The sequence below is a fragment of the Salvelinus alpinus genome, chromosome 5, assembly GCF_045679555.1.
Source record: "Salvelinus alpinus chromosome 5, SLU_Salpinus.1, whole genome shotgun sequence".
Taxonomy (NCBI): Eukaryota; Metazoa; Chordata; class Actinopteri; order Salmoniformes; family Salmonidae; genus Salvelinus; species Salvelinus alpinus.
The window spans coordinates 8,701,692-8,716,295 of record NC_092090.1 but is presented as its reverse complement, the minus strand read 5'-3'; the positions used below and the strand labels follow the sequence as shown (position 1 = coordinate 8,716,295).

Below are 14,604 nucleotides of genomic sequence, written 5' to 3'. Positions count from 1 at the left end.
TCGCTACCTGGCTATGGCTGGAACTCTTCCAAGTCAAGGTAAGCTTTTGGTTTTATTAACTATAAATGTATTTCCATCAGGGGGGGGGGGCGCTGCCGGTGTAACTGCTAAACTGCTTGCTGCTGACTGTACAGCTGTACTGCATGATTGTAGCAGGTTTACTAACGCGTTAGTTCTAGTGGCTGTGTTGACTATGACGTTACTATGGTGACCGATGGTAGGCTGTGTGGAGCGGTTGGCTTGGTTACAGACTGCTGATGTGTTGTGTTCTCAAGTTCATAAATGAAGGGAAAAGGTGAGAGGAGGAGAGCGCGTAGATGCCAGAAGGAATTTTATGTGTATATACAGTGATCCCTCGCCACTTCGCGGTTCACTTATCGCGGATTCGCTATTTCGCGGATTTTCATAATGCATTTTTTATTTTTTTTTGGTGCATTGTGCTCTGCATTCTGATTCGCTAAAAACTCACTCCCGCTTCTTGTATCAAAACATGCTACGAATTGTGCTATCATTTTGTCGTCTCGTGCAGTTATGTGTACGTACATAAAACAGCTTGGCAAATTTACATTAAGTTGGCCAGGAAGGAAGGAAGGACTAACGCTTGGTCGCTTAGCAACCATGGTGCGAATGGCCACTGAACTTAAGCGAGTAGCTGAGGAATGGGACCCTTTGATGAGCCGTTCATTACAGTTCTCCAACGTAATCGATGGTGGCATGTCGGTGTACAAGGATCTTTTTGCAAAGAAGAAAAAAGAGCGACAACAGCTGCCTATCACTATGCTCTTCTCCCGAACAAACACACCTGCACCGCGGGCTTCAGAAGAAGAGAACACTGCAGAGCGCAGTCAGGATGCAGCGGCCCAGTCTGAAGAGCAGTGAAACGGCCTACACGTGAGTCACTGTATTTGTATACATGTAATAGTTGCTAATTGTAAAAAAAAAAGAAGTTTTCTATTTCGCGGATTTCACTTATCGCGGGTCATTTTCGGAACGTAACCCCCGCGATAAACGAGGGATTACTGTACACAACAAGCTGTTTGTATCTGGCTGCTATGAAAGTGATCAGGTGTGTATTCATTGCATCGATTCTGTTTTTAAATGTTTTTCTTCGACGGAAGCAAACGTAACAAAACTGGGATAAACATACCTGAATTTGTCCAATAGAAACTCTTGTTTTGCAACTGTTGGACTACTGGTTATACCCTAGATCAGCTAGATGCAGGCAAGAGTCTGCAAAGCGCTATTGAATGTGTCACTGTCTGTCAACTTGATTACTCAATTCTCTCGACCTGTGTGCACCTACGTTGTAAACTTTCATTCATAGTCTAGGTTGTAGCAACCTCATAATGGGTACAGGGACAATTTGAGAATCATGTAGGAGCCTAAACCTATTAATGTGACATTGAACTGGGTGAATGGAATATGAATGACAGTCATCCAATACGCTGTAATAGAAATAAGGCCATGTTCATAATAAAAATATATAATCCTCCCTCATCTTAAACGGCACCAACCGCCTCTGATGCAAACAGAAAGTGGAAGTGACCTGCAAGTTTTCACTCTGACTTCAAACTCTGATCTTGACCCAGTGCTTTCACTCTCTCTCTCCCCCTCCTCTCACTCTCTCTCTTTCTCTCTCCCCTCCTCTCTCTCTCCCCCCTCCTCTCTCTCTCTCTCCTCTCACTCTCACTCTTTCTCTCCCCCTCCTCTTTCTCTCCCCCTCCTCTCTCTCTCCTCTCCTCTCACTCTCTCTCCCCTCTCCTCACTCCCCTCCTCTCTCTCCCCCCTCCTCTCTCTCTCTCTCTCTCTCTCTCACTCTCTCTCTCCCCTCTCCTCACTCCCCTCCTCTCTCTTCCCCCCCTCCTCTCTCTCTCTCTCTCCCCCTCTCTCCCTCTCATACTCTTATCTCACTGTACTGAGTGTTGTATCAGCCGACCACAATGTGTTCTCTCAGTAGTGCCTGGTACAGATAGAAACAGGAGAGGAAAAGCAGAACATCCTGTGGGGAAACAAGAGCAACTTCAGTGAGTGTGTGTGAGAGAGAGGGAGGAGGGAGGGGGGAGGGAGAGAGAGAGAGGAGGGGGGAGAGAGTGAGAGGAGGGAGGGGGGAGAGAGAGAGAGGACTGAACTGACTTGTTTGGTGACACCCTGAAGTGAAAGTAGAAGAAAAGGCCTGCATCCCAAATGGCACCCTATTCCCTATATACTGTAGTGCCCTATGGGCCCTGGTCAAAAGTAGTGCACTACATAGGGAATAGGGTGCAACTCCATTCTGATCTAAAAGACAGAAACTGATCCTAGATCAGCACTCCTAACTCAGAGAACCTTTGTGAATGTGGGCCCTGGTCTGTGATTGGTCGGCTACGGTAGTGTGTTTAACTACTGATGAGTCTTCTGTAAGATGTGTGTAGCAATGTGTTTACGGCCTCTTTGAATGGCGACAGATGTCTGTCACACACACACCCTGAACACAGATACACACACACACACACACCCTGAACACAGATACACACACACACACACACCCTGAACACAGATACACTCACACACCCTGAACACAGATACACTCACACACCCTGAACACAGATACACACACACACCCTGAACACAGATACACTCACACACACACACCCTGAACACACACCCTGAACACACACACACACACACACACACACACACACACACACACACACACAGATACACTCACACACACCCTGAACACAGATACTCACACACACCCTGAACACAGATACACTCACACACACACACCCTGAACACAGATACACTCACACACCCTGAACACAGATACACACACACACACCCTGAACACAGATACACACACACACCCTGAACACAGATACACACACACACACACCCTGAACACAGATACACACACACACACACCCTGAACACAGATACACACACACACACACCCTGAACACAGATACACACACACACACCCTGAACACAGATACACTCACACACCCTGAACACAGATACACAGATACACATACACACACACACACCCTGAACACACACACACACACACACACACACACACACACCCTGAAAACAGATACACACACCCTGAACACAGATACACACACACACACACACACACACACACACACACACACACACACACACACACACACACACACCCTGAACAAAGATACACACACTCACACACCCTGAACAAAGACACACACACACACACTCACACACCCTGAACACAGACACACACACACACAGACACAGACACACACACACACACACGAGGCCGTGCCTCAGCGTAGGGTTAGTAGACAGCCCTTTGTATTTGAGACAGAAACATTGATTTGATACGCTGTGTAAAGTCTTTATGCCACTGAACTCTCTGAAACTGTCTAGTGTGTTTTTATTAACCAATGAGGTTGGAGATGAAACATTTGTTTAAAGAGAGGACCTTTTATTCTCTGCTTTCACTTTGTCTTGGAGATGGAGGCCTCAACCCAACAGAATATAATGCTCTGAGTCACTCTCTTGTTAGTATCACAGATAATGTTACAGCACTTATCAGTTCAGAACATAAAGGAGAGTCGCTCTCTAGGAGCTCAGATGTATAAAAATGTTATGGTCAACATCTCGACAGACTAGCCGTCTTCGTCAGGGTGTAACAGACTGGCCGTCTTCGTCAGGGTGTAACAGACTGGCCGTCTTCATCAGGGTGTAACAGACTGGCCGTCTTCATCAGGGTGTAACAGACTGGCTGTCTTCATCAGGGTATAACAGACTGGCTGTCTTCATCAGGGTGTAACAGACTAGCCGTCTTCATCAGGGTGTAACAGACTAGCCGTCTTCATCAGGGTGTAACAGACTGGCTGTCTTCATCAGGGTGTAACAGACTGGCTGTCTTCATCAGGGTGTAACAGACTGGCTGTCTTCATCAGGGTGTAACAGACTGGCTGTCTTCATCAGGGTGTAACAGACTGGCTGTCTTCATCAGGGTGTAACAGACTGGCTGTCTTCATCAGGGTGTAACAGACTGGCTGTCTTCATCAGGGTGTAACAGACTGGCTGTCTTCATCAGGGTGTAACAGACTGGCTGTCTTCATCAGGGTGTAACAGACTGGCTGTCTTAATCAGGGTGTAACAGACTAGCTGTCTTCATCAGGGTGTAACAGACTAGCCGTCTTCATCGGGGTGTAACAGACTAGCTGTCTTCATCGGGGTGTAACAGACTAGCTGTCTTCATCGGGGTATAACAGACTAGCCGTCTTCATCGGAGTGTAACAGACTAGCCGTCTTCATCGGGGTGTAACAGACTAGCTGTCTTCATCAGGGTGTAACAGACTAGCTGTCTTCATCAGGCTGTCTTCATCAGGGTATAACAGACTGGCTGTCTTCATCAGGGTGTCTTCATCAGGGTATAACAGACTAGCTGTCTTCATCAGGGTATAACAGACTAGCTGTCTTCATCAGGGTGTAACAGACCAACTGTCTTCATCAGGGTGTAACAGACTAGCCGTCTTCATCAGGGTGTCTTCATCAGGGTATAACAGACTAGCTGTCTTCATCAGGGTATAACAGACTAGCTGTCTTCATCAGGGTATAACAGACTAGCTGTCTTCATCAGGGTATAACAGACTAGCTGTCTTCATCAGGGTGTAACAGACCAACTGTCTTCATCAGGGTGTAACAGACTAGCCGTCTTCATCAGGGTGTCTTCATCAGGGTATAACAGACTAGCTGTCTTCATCGGGGTATAACAGACTAGCTGTCTTCATCAGGGTGTCTTCATCAGGGTGTAACAGACTAGCCGTCTTCATCAGGGTGTAACAGACTAGCCGTCTTCATCAGGGTGTAACAGACTAGCCGTCTTCATCAGGGTGTAACAGACTAGCTGTCTTCATCAGGGTGTAACAGACTAGCCGTCTTCATCGGGGTGTAACAGACTAGCCGTCTTCATCAGGGTGTAACAGACTAGCTGTCTTCATCAGGGTGTAACAGACTGGCTGTCTTCATCAGGGTGTCTTCATCGGGGTGTAACAGACTGGCCGTCTTCATCGGGGTGTAACAGACTAGCCGTCTTCATCAGGGTGTAACAGACTAGCTGTCTTCATCAGGGTGTAACAGACTGGCTGTCTTCATCAGGGTGTCTTCATCAGGGTGTAACAGACTAGCCGTCTTCATCAGGGTGTCTTCATCAGGGTATAACAGACTAGCTGTCTTCATCAGGGTATAACAGACTAGCTGTCTTCATCAGGGTATAACAGACTAGCTGTCTTCATCAGGGTATAACAGACTAGCTGTCTTCATCAGGGTATAACAGACTAGCTGTCTTCATCAGGGTATAACAGACTAGCTGTCTTCATCAGGGTATAACAGACTAGCTGTCTTCATCAGGGTATAACAGACTAGCTGTCTTCATCAGGGTGTAACAGACCAACTGTCTTCATCAGGGTGTAACAGACTAGCCGTCTTCATCAGGGTGTCTTCATCAGGGTATAACAGACTAGCTGTCTTCATCGGGGTATAACAGACTAGCTGTCTTCATCAGGGTGTCTTCATCAGGGTGTAACAGACTAGCCGTCTTCATCAGGGTGTAACAGACTAGCCGTCTTCATCAGGGTGTAACAGACTAGCCGTCTTCATCAGGGTGTAACAGACTAGCCGTCTTCATCAGGGTGTAACAGACTAGCCGTCTTCATCGGGGTGTAACAGACTAGCCGTCTTCATCGGGGTGTAACAGACTAGCCGTCTTCATCGGGGTGTAACAGACTAGCCGTCTTCATCAGGGTGTAACAGACTAGCCGTCTTCATCAGGGTGTAACAGACTGGCTGTCTTCATCAGGGTGTCTTCATCAGGGTGTAACAGACTAGCCGTCTTCATCAGGGTGTAACAGACTGGCTGTCTTCATCGGGGTGTAACAGACTAGCCGAAATGTGGTTTTTGTAAAAATGTTCAGTGGAAATAGTTAAAAAGTAGTCCTCGTGTATACAGTGGGGCAAAAAAGTATTTAGTCAGCCACCAATTGTGCTCTGCTGTGAGATATTGAGGTCAACTGTGTTTCTGAGGCTGTGTTTTAGAGCTTGAGGCTGTGTTTTAGAGCTTGAGGCTGTGTTTTAGAGCTTGAGGCTGTGTTTTGAGGCTGTGTTTTAGAGCTTGAGGCTGTGTTTCTGAGGTTGTGTTTTAGAGCTTGAGGTTGTGTTTTAGAGCTTGAGGCTGTGTTTTGAGGCTGTGTTTTAGTGCTTGAGGCTGTGTTTCTGAGGCTGTGTTTTAGAGCTTGAGGCTGTGTTTTAGAGCTTGAGGCTGTGTTTCTGAGGCTGTGTTTTAGAGCTTGAGGCTGTGTTTCTGAGGCTGTGTTTTAGCGCTTGAGGCTGTGTTTCTGAGGCTGTGTTTTAGAGCTTGAGGCTGTGTTTCTGAGGTTGTGTTTTAGAGCTTGAGGCTGTGTTTCTGAGGCTGTGTTTTAGAGCTTGAGGCTGTGTTTTGAGGCTGTGTTTTAGTGCTTGAGGCTGTGTTTCTGAGGCTGTGTTTTAGAGCTTGAGGCTGTGTTTTAGAGCTTGAGGCTGTGTTTCTGAGGCTGTGTTTTAGAGCTTGAGGCTGTGTTTCTGAGGCTGTGTTTTAGCGCTTGAGGCTGTGTTTCTGAGGCTGTGTTTTAGAGCTTGAGGCTGTGTTTCTGTGGTTGTGTTTTAGAGCTTGAGGCTGTGTTTCTGAGGTTGTGTTTTAGAGCTTGAGGCTGTTTCTGAGGCTGTGTTTTAGAGCTTGAGGCTGTGTTTCTGAGGTTGTGTTTTAGAGCTTGAGGCTGTGTTTTGAGGCTGTGTTTTAGAGCTTGAGGCTGTGTTTCTGAGGCTGTGTTTTAGAGCTTGAGGCTGTGTTTTAGAGCTTGAGGCTGTGTTTCTGAGGTTGTGTTTTAGAGCTTGAGGCTGTGTTTTAGAGCTAGAGGCTGTGTTTCTGAGGCTGTGTTTTAGAGCTTGAGGCTGTGTTTCTGAGGTTGTGTTTTAGAGCTTGAGGCTGTGTTTTGAGGCTGTGTTTTAGAGCTTGAGGCTGTGTTTTGAGGCTGTGTTTTAGAGCTTGAGGCTGTGTTTCTGAGGCTGTGTTTTAGAGCTTGAGGCTGTGTTTTAGAGCTTGAGGCTGTGTTTTAGAGCTAGAGGCTGTGTTTCTGAGATTGTGTTTTAGAGCTTGAGGCTGTGTTTTAGAGCTTGAGGCTGTGTTTTAGAGGCTGTGTTTTAGAGCTTGAGGCTGTGTTTCTGAGGTTGTGTTTTAGAGCTTGAGGCTGTGTTTTGAGGCTGTGTTTTAGAGCTTGAGGCTGTGTTTCTGAGGCTGTGTTTTAGAGCTTGAGGCTGTGTTTCTGAGGCTGTGTTTTAGAGCTTGAGGCTGTGTTTTGAGGCTGTGTTTTAGTGCTTGAGGCTGTGTTTCTGAGGTTGTGTTTTAGAGCTTGAGGTTGTGTTTTAGAGCTTGAGGCTGTGTTTTGAGGCTGTGTTTTAGTGCTTGAGGCTGTGTTTCTGAGGTTGTGTTTTAGAGCTTGGGGCAGTGTTTTAGAGCTTGAGGCTGTGTTTTGAGGCTGTGTTTTAGAGCTAGAGGCTGTGTTTTGAGGTTGTGATTTAGAGCTTGAGGCTGTATTTCTGAGATAGATGTTGTGCTCGCTGTTCAGTTTGTGCTGTGTGTTGCTGGTTGTACAGTCTGATGCAGGTTGTTGGGGTTGTGTTTTGCTGGCTGCAGTGGTGTACAAATACTTTAAAGTACTAATTGAGTAGTTTTTGAGGTATCTGTACTTTACTATTTATATTTTTGGCAACTTTTACTTCGCTACATTCCTAAAGAAAATAATGTACTTTTTACTTTTTACTCCATACATTTTCCCTGACACCTAAAAGTACTTGTTACATTTGGACAGGAAAATGGTCCAATTCACGTACTTCTCAAGAGAACACATGGTCACTGGTGGACTAAACACAACTGCTTTATTTATAAATGATGTTGGAGTGTGGCCCCTGACTGTCTGTACATTTTATTTTTTTAAACTAGAAATTTATGCCGCCTGATTTGCTTAATGTAAAGGAATTTGAAATTATTTATACTTTGATACTTAAGTATATGTAAAACCAAATACTTTTAGACTTTTACTCAAGTAGTATTTTTACTGGGTGACTTTCACTTTTACTTGAGTCATTTTCTATTAAAGTATCTTTACTTTTACTCAAGTATGATAATTGGGTACTTTTTTCCACCACTGGCTGGTTGTATATCAGTAATCCTAGGGGTCCAGGTCTCTATCATCTCAGCCAGCAGGTCAGGGGGTTCCAGGGATCTGTCTCCTAGTGGTCCAGGTCTCTATCATCTCAGCCAGCAGGTCAGGGGGTTCCAGGGATCTGTCTCCTAGTGGTCCAGGTCTCTATCATCTTAGCCAGCAGGTCAGGGGGTTCCAGGGATCTGTCTCCTAGTGGTCCAGGTCTCTATCATCTCAGCCAGCAGGTCAGGGGGTTCCAGGGATCTGTCTCCTAGTGGTCCAGGTCTCTATCATCTCAGCCAGCAGGTCAGGGGGTTCCAGGGATCTGTCTCCTAGTGGTCCAGGTCTCTATCATCTTAGCCAGCAGGTCAGGGGGTTCCAGGGATCTGTCTCCTAGTGGTCCAGGTCTCTATCATCTTAGCCAGCAGGTCAGGGGGTTCCAGGGATCTGTCTCCTAGTGGTCCAGGTCTCTATCATCTTAGCCAGCAGGTCAGGGGGTTCCAGGGATCTGTCTCCTAGTGGTCCAGGTCTCTATCATCTTAGCCAGCAGGTCAGGGGGTTCCAGGGATCTGTCTCCTAGGGTTCCAGGTCTCTATCATCTCAGCCAGCAGGTCAGGGGGTTCCAGGGATCTGTCTCCTAGTGGTCCAGGTCTCTATCATCTCAGCCAGCAGGTCAGGGGGTTCCAGGGATCTGTCTCCTAGTGGTCCAGGTCTCTATCATCTCAGCCAGCAGGTCAGGGGGTTCCAGGGATCTGTCTCCTAGTGGTCCAGGTCTCTATCATCTCAGCCAGCAGGTCAGGGGGTACCAGGGATCTGTCTCCTAGGGGTCCAGGTCTCTATCATCTCAGCCAGCAGGTCAGGGGGTTCCAGGGATCTGTCTCCTAGTGGTCCAGGTCTCTATCATCTCAGCCAGCAGGTCAGGGGGTTCCAGGGATCTGTCTCCTAGTGGTCCAGGTCTCTATCATCTCAGCCAGCAGGTCAGGGGGTTCCAGGCATCTGTCACCACTTATACTGTAGGCCTCTCACACAAATCCAGACACACACACTATGTGGATCATGTCCCCTCTGTACTTTGATGGCATCGTGTTAAACTCTTTAGTAGACCACAGGGATGTCTGACTGACCATCTTCATGATTTTATTATTAAGTACTCTTCAAATGAAGTATTACTAAATATGTGTATTCTGTTGTTTACAGAGCGATCACAATGGGGAAAGGATGCATGAAGGCAATCAAGTACTTCCTGTTCCTCTTCAATGTCCTCTTCTTCGTAAGTATCTTATTTCCCAGACTCAGATAACATGCCTGTACAGGACCTCAGCCTCTACTCTGAGTGGATGAAACATGCATGACAATAACCGTCTGACAAAATGGCATGACCGCCACAGCCCTATTGCCGCGTTGGACCGGTTTGAGATCGAGTCGGTGGGAGGGAACTCACCAACACACACCAACTACTCTGTCATCCTTGTCCTCTGTTTCACTCTCTCATTCTCTATGACATCATTCACTCTCTCATTCTCTATGACATCATTCACTCTCTCATTCTCTATGACATCATTCTCACTCTCTCATTCTCTGACATCATTCTCTCTCTCTCGCTCTCTCTCATGCCCCCTCTCTCGCTCTCTATCAATTCAATTCAATTCAATTCAAGGGGCTTTATTGGCATGGGAAACATGTGTTAACATTGCCAAAGCAAGTGAGGTAGGTAATATACAAAAGTCAAATAAACAATAAAAATGAACAGTAAACATTACACATACAGAAGTTTCAAAACAATAAAGACATTACAAATGTCATATTATATATATGCAGTGTTGTAACAATGTACAAATGGTTAAAGCACACAAGTTAAAATAAATAAACATAAATATGGGTTGTATTTACAGTGGTGTTTGTTCTTCACTGGTTGCCCTTTTCTTGTGGCAACAGGTCACAAATCTTGCTGCTGTGATGGCACACTGTGGAATTTCACCCAGTAGATATGGGAGTTTATCAAAATTGGATTTGTTTTCGAATTCTTTGTGGATCTGTGTAATCTGAGGGAAATATGTCTCTCTAATATGGTCATACATTGGGCAGGAGGTTAGGAAGTGCAGCTCAGTTTCCACCTCATTTTGTGGGCAGTGTGCACATAGCCTGTCTTCTCTTGAGAGCCATGTCTGCCTACGGCGGCCTTTCTCAATAGCAAGGCTATGCTCACTGAGTCTGTACATAGTCAAAGCTTTCCTTAAGTTTGGGTCAGTCACAGTGGTTAGGTATTCTGCCACTGTATACTCTCTGTTTAGGGCCAAATAGCATTCTAGTTTGCTCTGTTTTTTTGTTAATTCTTTCCAATGTGTCAAGTAATTATCTTTTTGTTTTCTCATGATTTGGTTGGGTCTAATTGTGCTGTTGTCCTGGGGCTCTGTGGGGTGTGTTTGTGTTTGTGAACAGAGCCCTAGGACCAGCTTGCTTAGGGGACTCTTCTCCAGGTTCATCTCTCTGTAGGTGATGGCTTTGTTATGGAAGGTTTGGGAATCGCTTCCTTTTAGGTGGTTGTAGAATTTAACGGCTCTTTTCTGGATTTTGATAATTAGTGGGTATCGGCCTAATTCTGCTCTGCATGCATTATTTGGTGTTCTACGTTGTACACGGAGGATATTTTTGCAGAATTCTGCATGCAGAGTCTCAATTTGGTGTTTGTCCCATTTTGTGAAATCTTGGTTGGTGAGCGGACCCCAGACCTCACAACCATAAAGGGCAATGGGCTCTATGACTGATTCAAGTATTTTTAGCCAGATCCTAATTGGTATGTTGAAATTTATGTTCCTTTTGATGGCATAGAAGGCCCTTCTTGCCTTGTCTCTCAGATCGTTCACAGCTTTGTGGAAGTTACCTGTGGTGCTGATGTTTAGGCCGAGGTATGTATAGTTTTTTGTGTGCTCTAGGGCAACGGTGTCTAGATGGAATTTGTGGTCCTGGTGACTGGACCTTTTTTGGAACACCATTATTTTGGTCTTACTGAGATTTACTGTCAGGGCCCAGGTCTGACAGAATCTGTGCAGAAGATCTAGGTGCTGCTGTAGGCCCTCCTTGGTTGGTGACAGAAACACCAGATCATCAGCAAACAGTAGACATTTGACTTCGGATTCTAGTAGGGTGAGACCGGGTGCTGCAGACTGTTCTAGTGCCCGCGCCAATTCGTTGATATATATGTTGAAGAGGGTGGGGCTTAAGCTGCATCCCTGTCTCACCCCACGACCCTGTGTGAAGAAATGTGTGTGTTTTTTGCCAATTTTAACCGCACACTTGTTGTTTGTGTACATGGATTTTATAATGTCGTATGTTTTACCCCCAACACCACTTTCCATCAATTTGTATAGCAGACCCTCATGCCAAATTGAGTCGAAGGCTTTTTTGAAATCAACAAAGCATGAGAAGACTTTGCCTTTGTTTTGGTTTGTTTGGTTGTCAATTAGGGTGTGTAGGGTGAATACATGGTCTGTTGTACGGTAATTTGGTAAAAAGCCAATTTGACATTTGCTCAGTACATCTATCTCTATCATGCCCTCTCTCTCATGCCCTCTTTTTCTCCCCCTCTATCTCTCCCTCTTTCTCCCTCTCACCCCCCTCCCTCCATCCCTCTCTTTCTCTCTCCCTGGTTTCTTCATTAGAGAGCAGATTAAGTGATTGTGGCCTGGTTACCACGGAGATACTCATCCGCTCAGTCCAAGGCTCCCACAATCCCTCTCTCTCTCTCCCCCCTCTCTCTATCATCCCTCATTCCCATCTCTGAACAGAATAAATTAAAAGTGTGATCCTGAGCTTAAGACTTTTAAGTTACACTGCGTGTGAATGTATGGTGTGATCTCACTACTAACAGGACTGATGTAGAGGAACTAGAATATAACGTCACTACTAACAGGACTGATGTAGAGAAACTAGAATGTAACAGGACTGCTGAAGATGGTTGTCTATGGAACGTTACTCCTGGCCAACAGCACCAAAAGACTCATTTACAGAACTTAGTAAAGAGTTGAGCATGTCTTATTTACCATTTTTGTATTGACTCTCTGTCTCTCTCTCTCTTTGTCTCTGTCTCTGTCTCTCTCTCTCTCTCTCTTTCTCTCTCTATTTGTCTTGCTCTGTCTCTCTCTCTCTCTCTCTCTTTCTCTCTGTCTCTCTCTCTCTCTCTCTTTCTCTCTGCCTCTCTCTCTCTCTCTCTTTCTCTCTCTATTTGTCTCTCTCTGTCTCTCTGTCTCTCTGTCTCTCTGTCTCTCTGTCTCTCTGTCTCTCTGTCTCTCTGTCTCTCTGTCTCTCTCTCTTTCTGTCTCTCTGTCTCTCTCTCTTTCTGTCTCTTTCTGTCTCTTTCTGTCTCTCTCTGTCTCTCTCTGTCTCTTTCTCTCTCTCTCTGTCTCTTTCTCTCTGTCTCTTTCTCTTTCTCTCTGTCTCTGTCTCTGTTTCTCTCTTTCTCTCTTTCTCTCTCTCTCTCTTTCTCTCTTTCTCTCTCTCTCTTTCTCTCTCTATCTCTCTCTATCTCTCTGTCTCTGTCTCTCTCTCTGTCTCTCTCTCTGTCTCTCTCTCTGTCTCTCTCTCTGTCTCTGTCTCTGTCTCTCTCTCTGTCTCTCTCTCTCTTTCTCTCTCTCTATTTGTCTCGCTCTCTGTCTCTCTCTTTCTCTCTGTCTCTCTCTCTCTCTTTCTCTCTCTCTATTTGTCTCTCTCTCTTTCTCTCTGTCTCTATTTTTCTCGCTCTCTCTCTCGCTCTCTCTGTCTCTATTTTTCTCGCTCTCACTCTCTCTCTGTCTGTCTGTCTCTCTCGCTCTCTCTGTCTCTCTCTCTCTCTCTCTCTCTGTCTCTCTGCCTTTCTCCCTCTCTCTGCAGCTGTTTGGCGCCCTCATCATGGGGTTCGGACTGTGGGTCCTTCTGGACAATGAGAGCTTCATGGTCATCCTGCGTAAGTTTATCAAACTGAACATACTAATGTGGCTGTCATTTCACCAGAGGAATGGTAGTAATGTGACAGTCATTTCACCAGAGGAATGGTAGTAATGTGACTGTCATTTCACCAGAGGAATGGTAGTAATGTGACTGTCATTTCACCAGAGGAATGGTAGTAATGTGGCAGTAATTTCACCAGAGGAATGGTAGTAATGTGACTGTCATTTCACCACCAAGATGAATGGTAGTAATGTGGCAGTCATTTCACCAGAGGAATGGTAGTAATGTGGCAGTCATTTCACCAGAGGAATGGTAGTAATGTGACAGTCATTTCACCAGAGGAATGGTAGTAATGTGGCAGTCATTTCACCACCAAGAGGAATGGTAGTAATGTGGCAGTCATTTCACCAGAGGAATGGTAGTAATGTGGCAGTCATTTCACCAGAGGAATGGTAGTAATGTGGCAGTCATTTCACCAGAGGAATGGTAGTAATGTGGCAGTCATTTCACCAGAGGAATGGTAGTAATGTGACAGTCATTTCACCAGAGGAATGGTAGTAATGTGACAGTCATTTCACCAGAGGAATGGTAGTAATGTGGCAGTCATTTCACCAGAGGAATGGTAGTAATGTGACAGTCATTTCACCAGAGGAATGGTAGTAATGTGACAGTCATTTCACCAGAGGAATGGTAGTAATGTGACAGTCATTTCACCAGAGGAATGGTAGTAATGTGACAGTCATTTCACCAGAGGAATGGTAGTAATGTGACAGTCATTTCACCAGAGGAATGGTAGTAATGTGACAGTCATTTCACCAGAGGAATGGTAGTAATGTGACAGTCATTTCACCAGAGGAATGGTAGTAATGTGACAGTCATTTCACCAGAGGAATGACAGTAATGTGGCAGTCATTTCACCAGAGGAATGATAGTAATGTGGCAGTCATTTCACCAGAGGAATGGTAGTAATGTGACAGTCATTTCACCAGAGGAATGGTAGTAATGTGACAGTCATTTCACCACCAAGAGGAATGGTAGTAATGTGACAGTCATTTCACCAGAGGAATGGTAGTAATGTGACAGTCATTTCACCAGAGGAATGGTAGTAATGTGACAGTCATTTCACCAGAGGAATGGTAGTAATGTGACAGTCATTTCACCAGAGGAATGGTAGTAATGTGACAGTCATTTCACCAGAGGAATGGCAGTAATGTGGCAGTCATTTCACCAGAGGAATGGCAGTAATGTGGCAGTCATTTCACCAGAGGAATGGTAGTAATGTGACAGTCATTTCACCAGAGGAATGGTAGTAATGTGACAGTCATTTCACCAGAGGAATGGTAGTAATGTGACAGTCATTTCACCAGAGGAATGGTAGTAATGTGACAGTCATTTCACCAGAGGAATGGTAGTAATGTGACTGTCATTTCACCAGAGGAATGGTAGTAATGTGACTGTCATTTCACCAGAG

At 45.5% G+C, this 14,604-nt stretch overlaps 1 protein-coding gene across 1 annotated transcript in view; it reads left to right on the top strand.

Annotated features, from left to right (window-relative positions):
* LOC139575499 (CD82 antigen-like) overlaps window positions 1–14,604 on the top strand; it is a 72,806-nt gene that overhangs the window by 18,166 nt on the left and 40,036 nt on the right. The window contains exons 2-3 of the mRNA XM_071400497.1: window positions 9,408–9,480; window positions 13,077–13,149. Of these exons, the coding sequence (XP_071256598.1) occupies window positions 9,418–9,480; window positions 13,077–13,149 (136 nt within the window). The 5' untranslated portion in view covers window positions 9,408–9,417. The remainder of the gene's footprint in view (window positions 1–9,407; window positions 9,481–13,076; window positions 13,150–14,604) is intronic.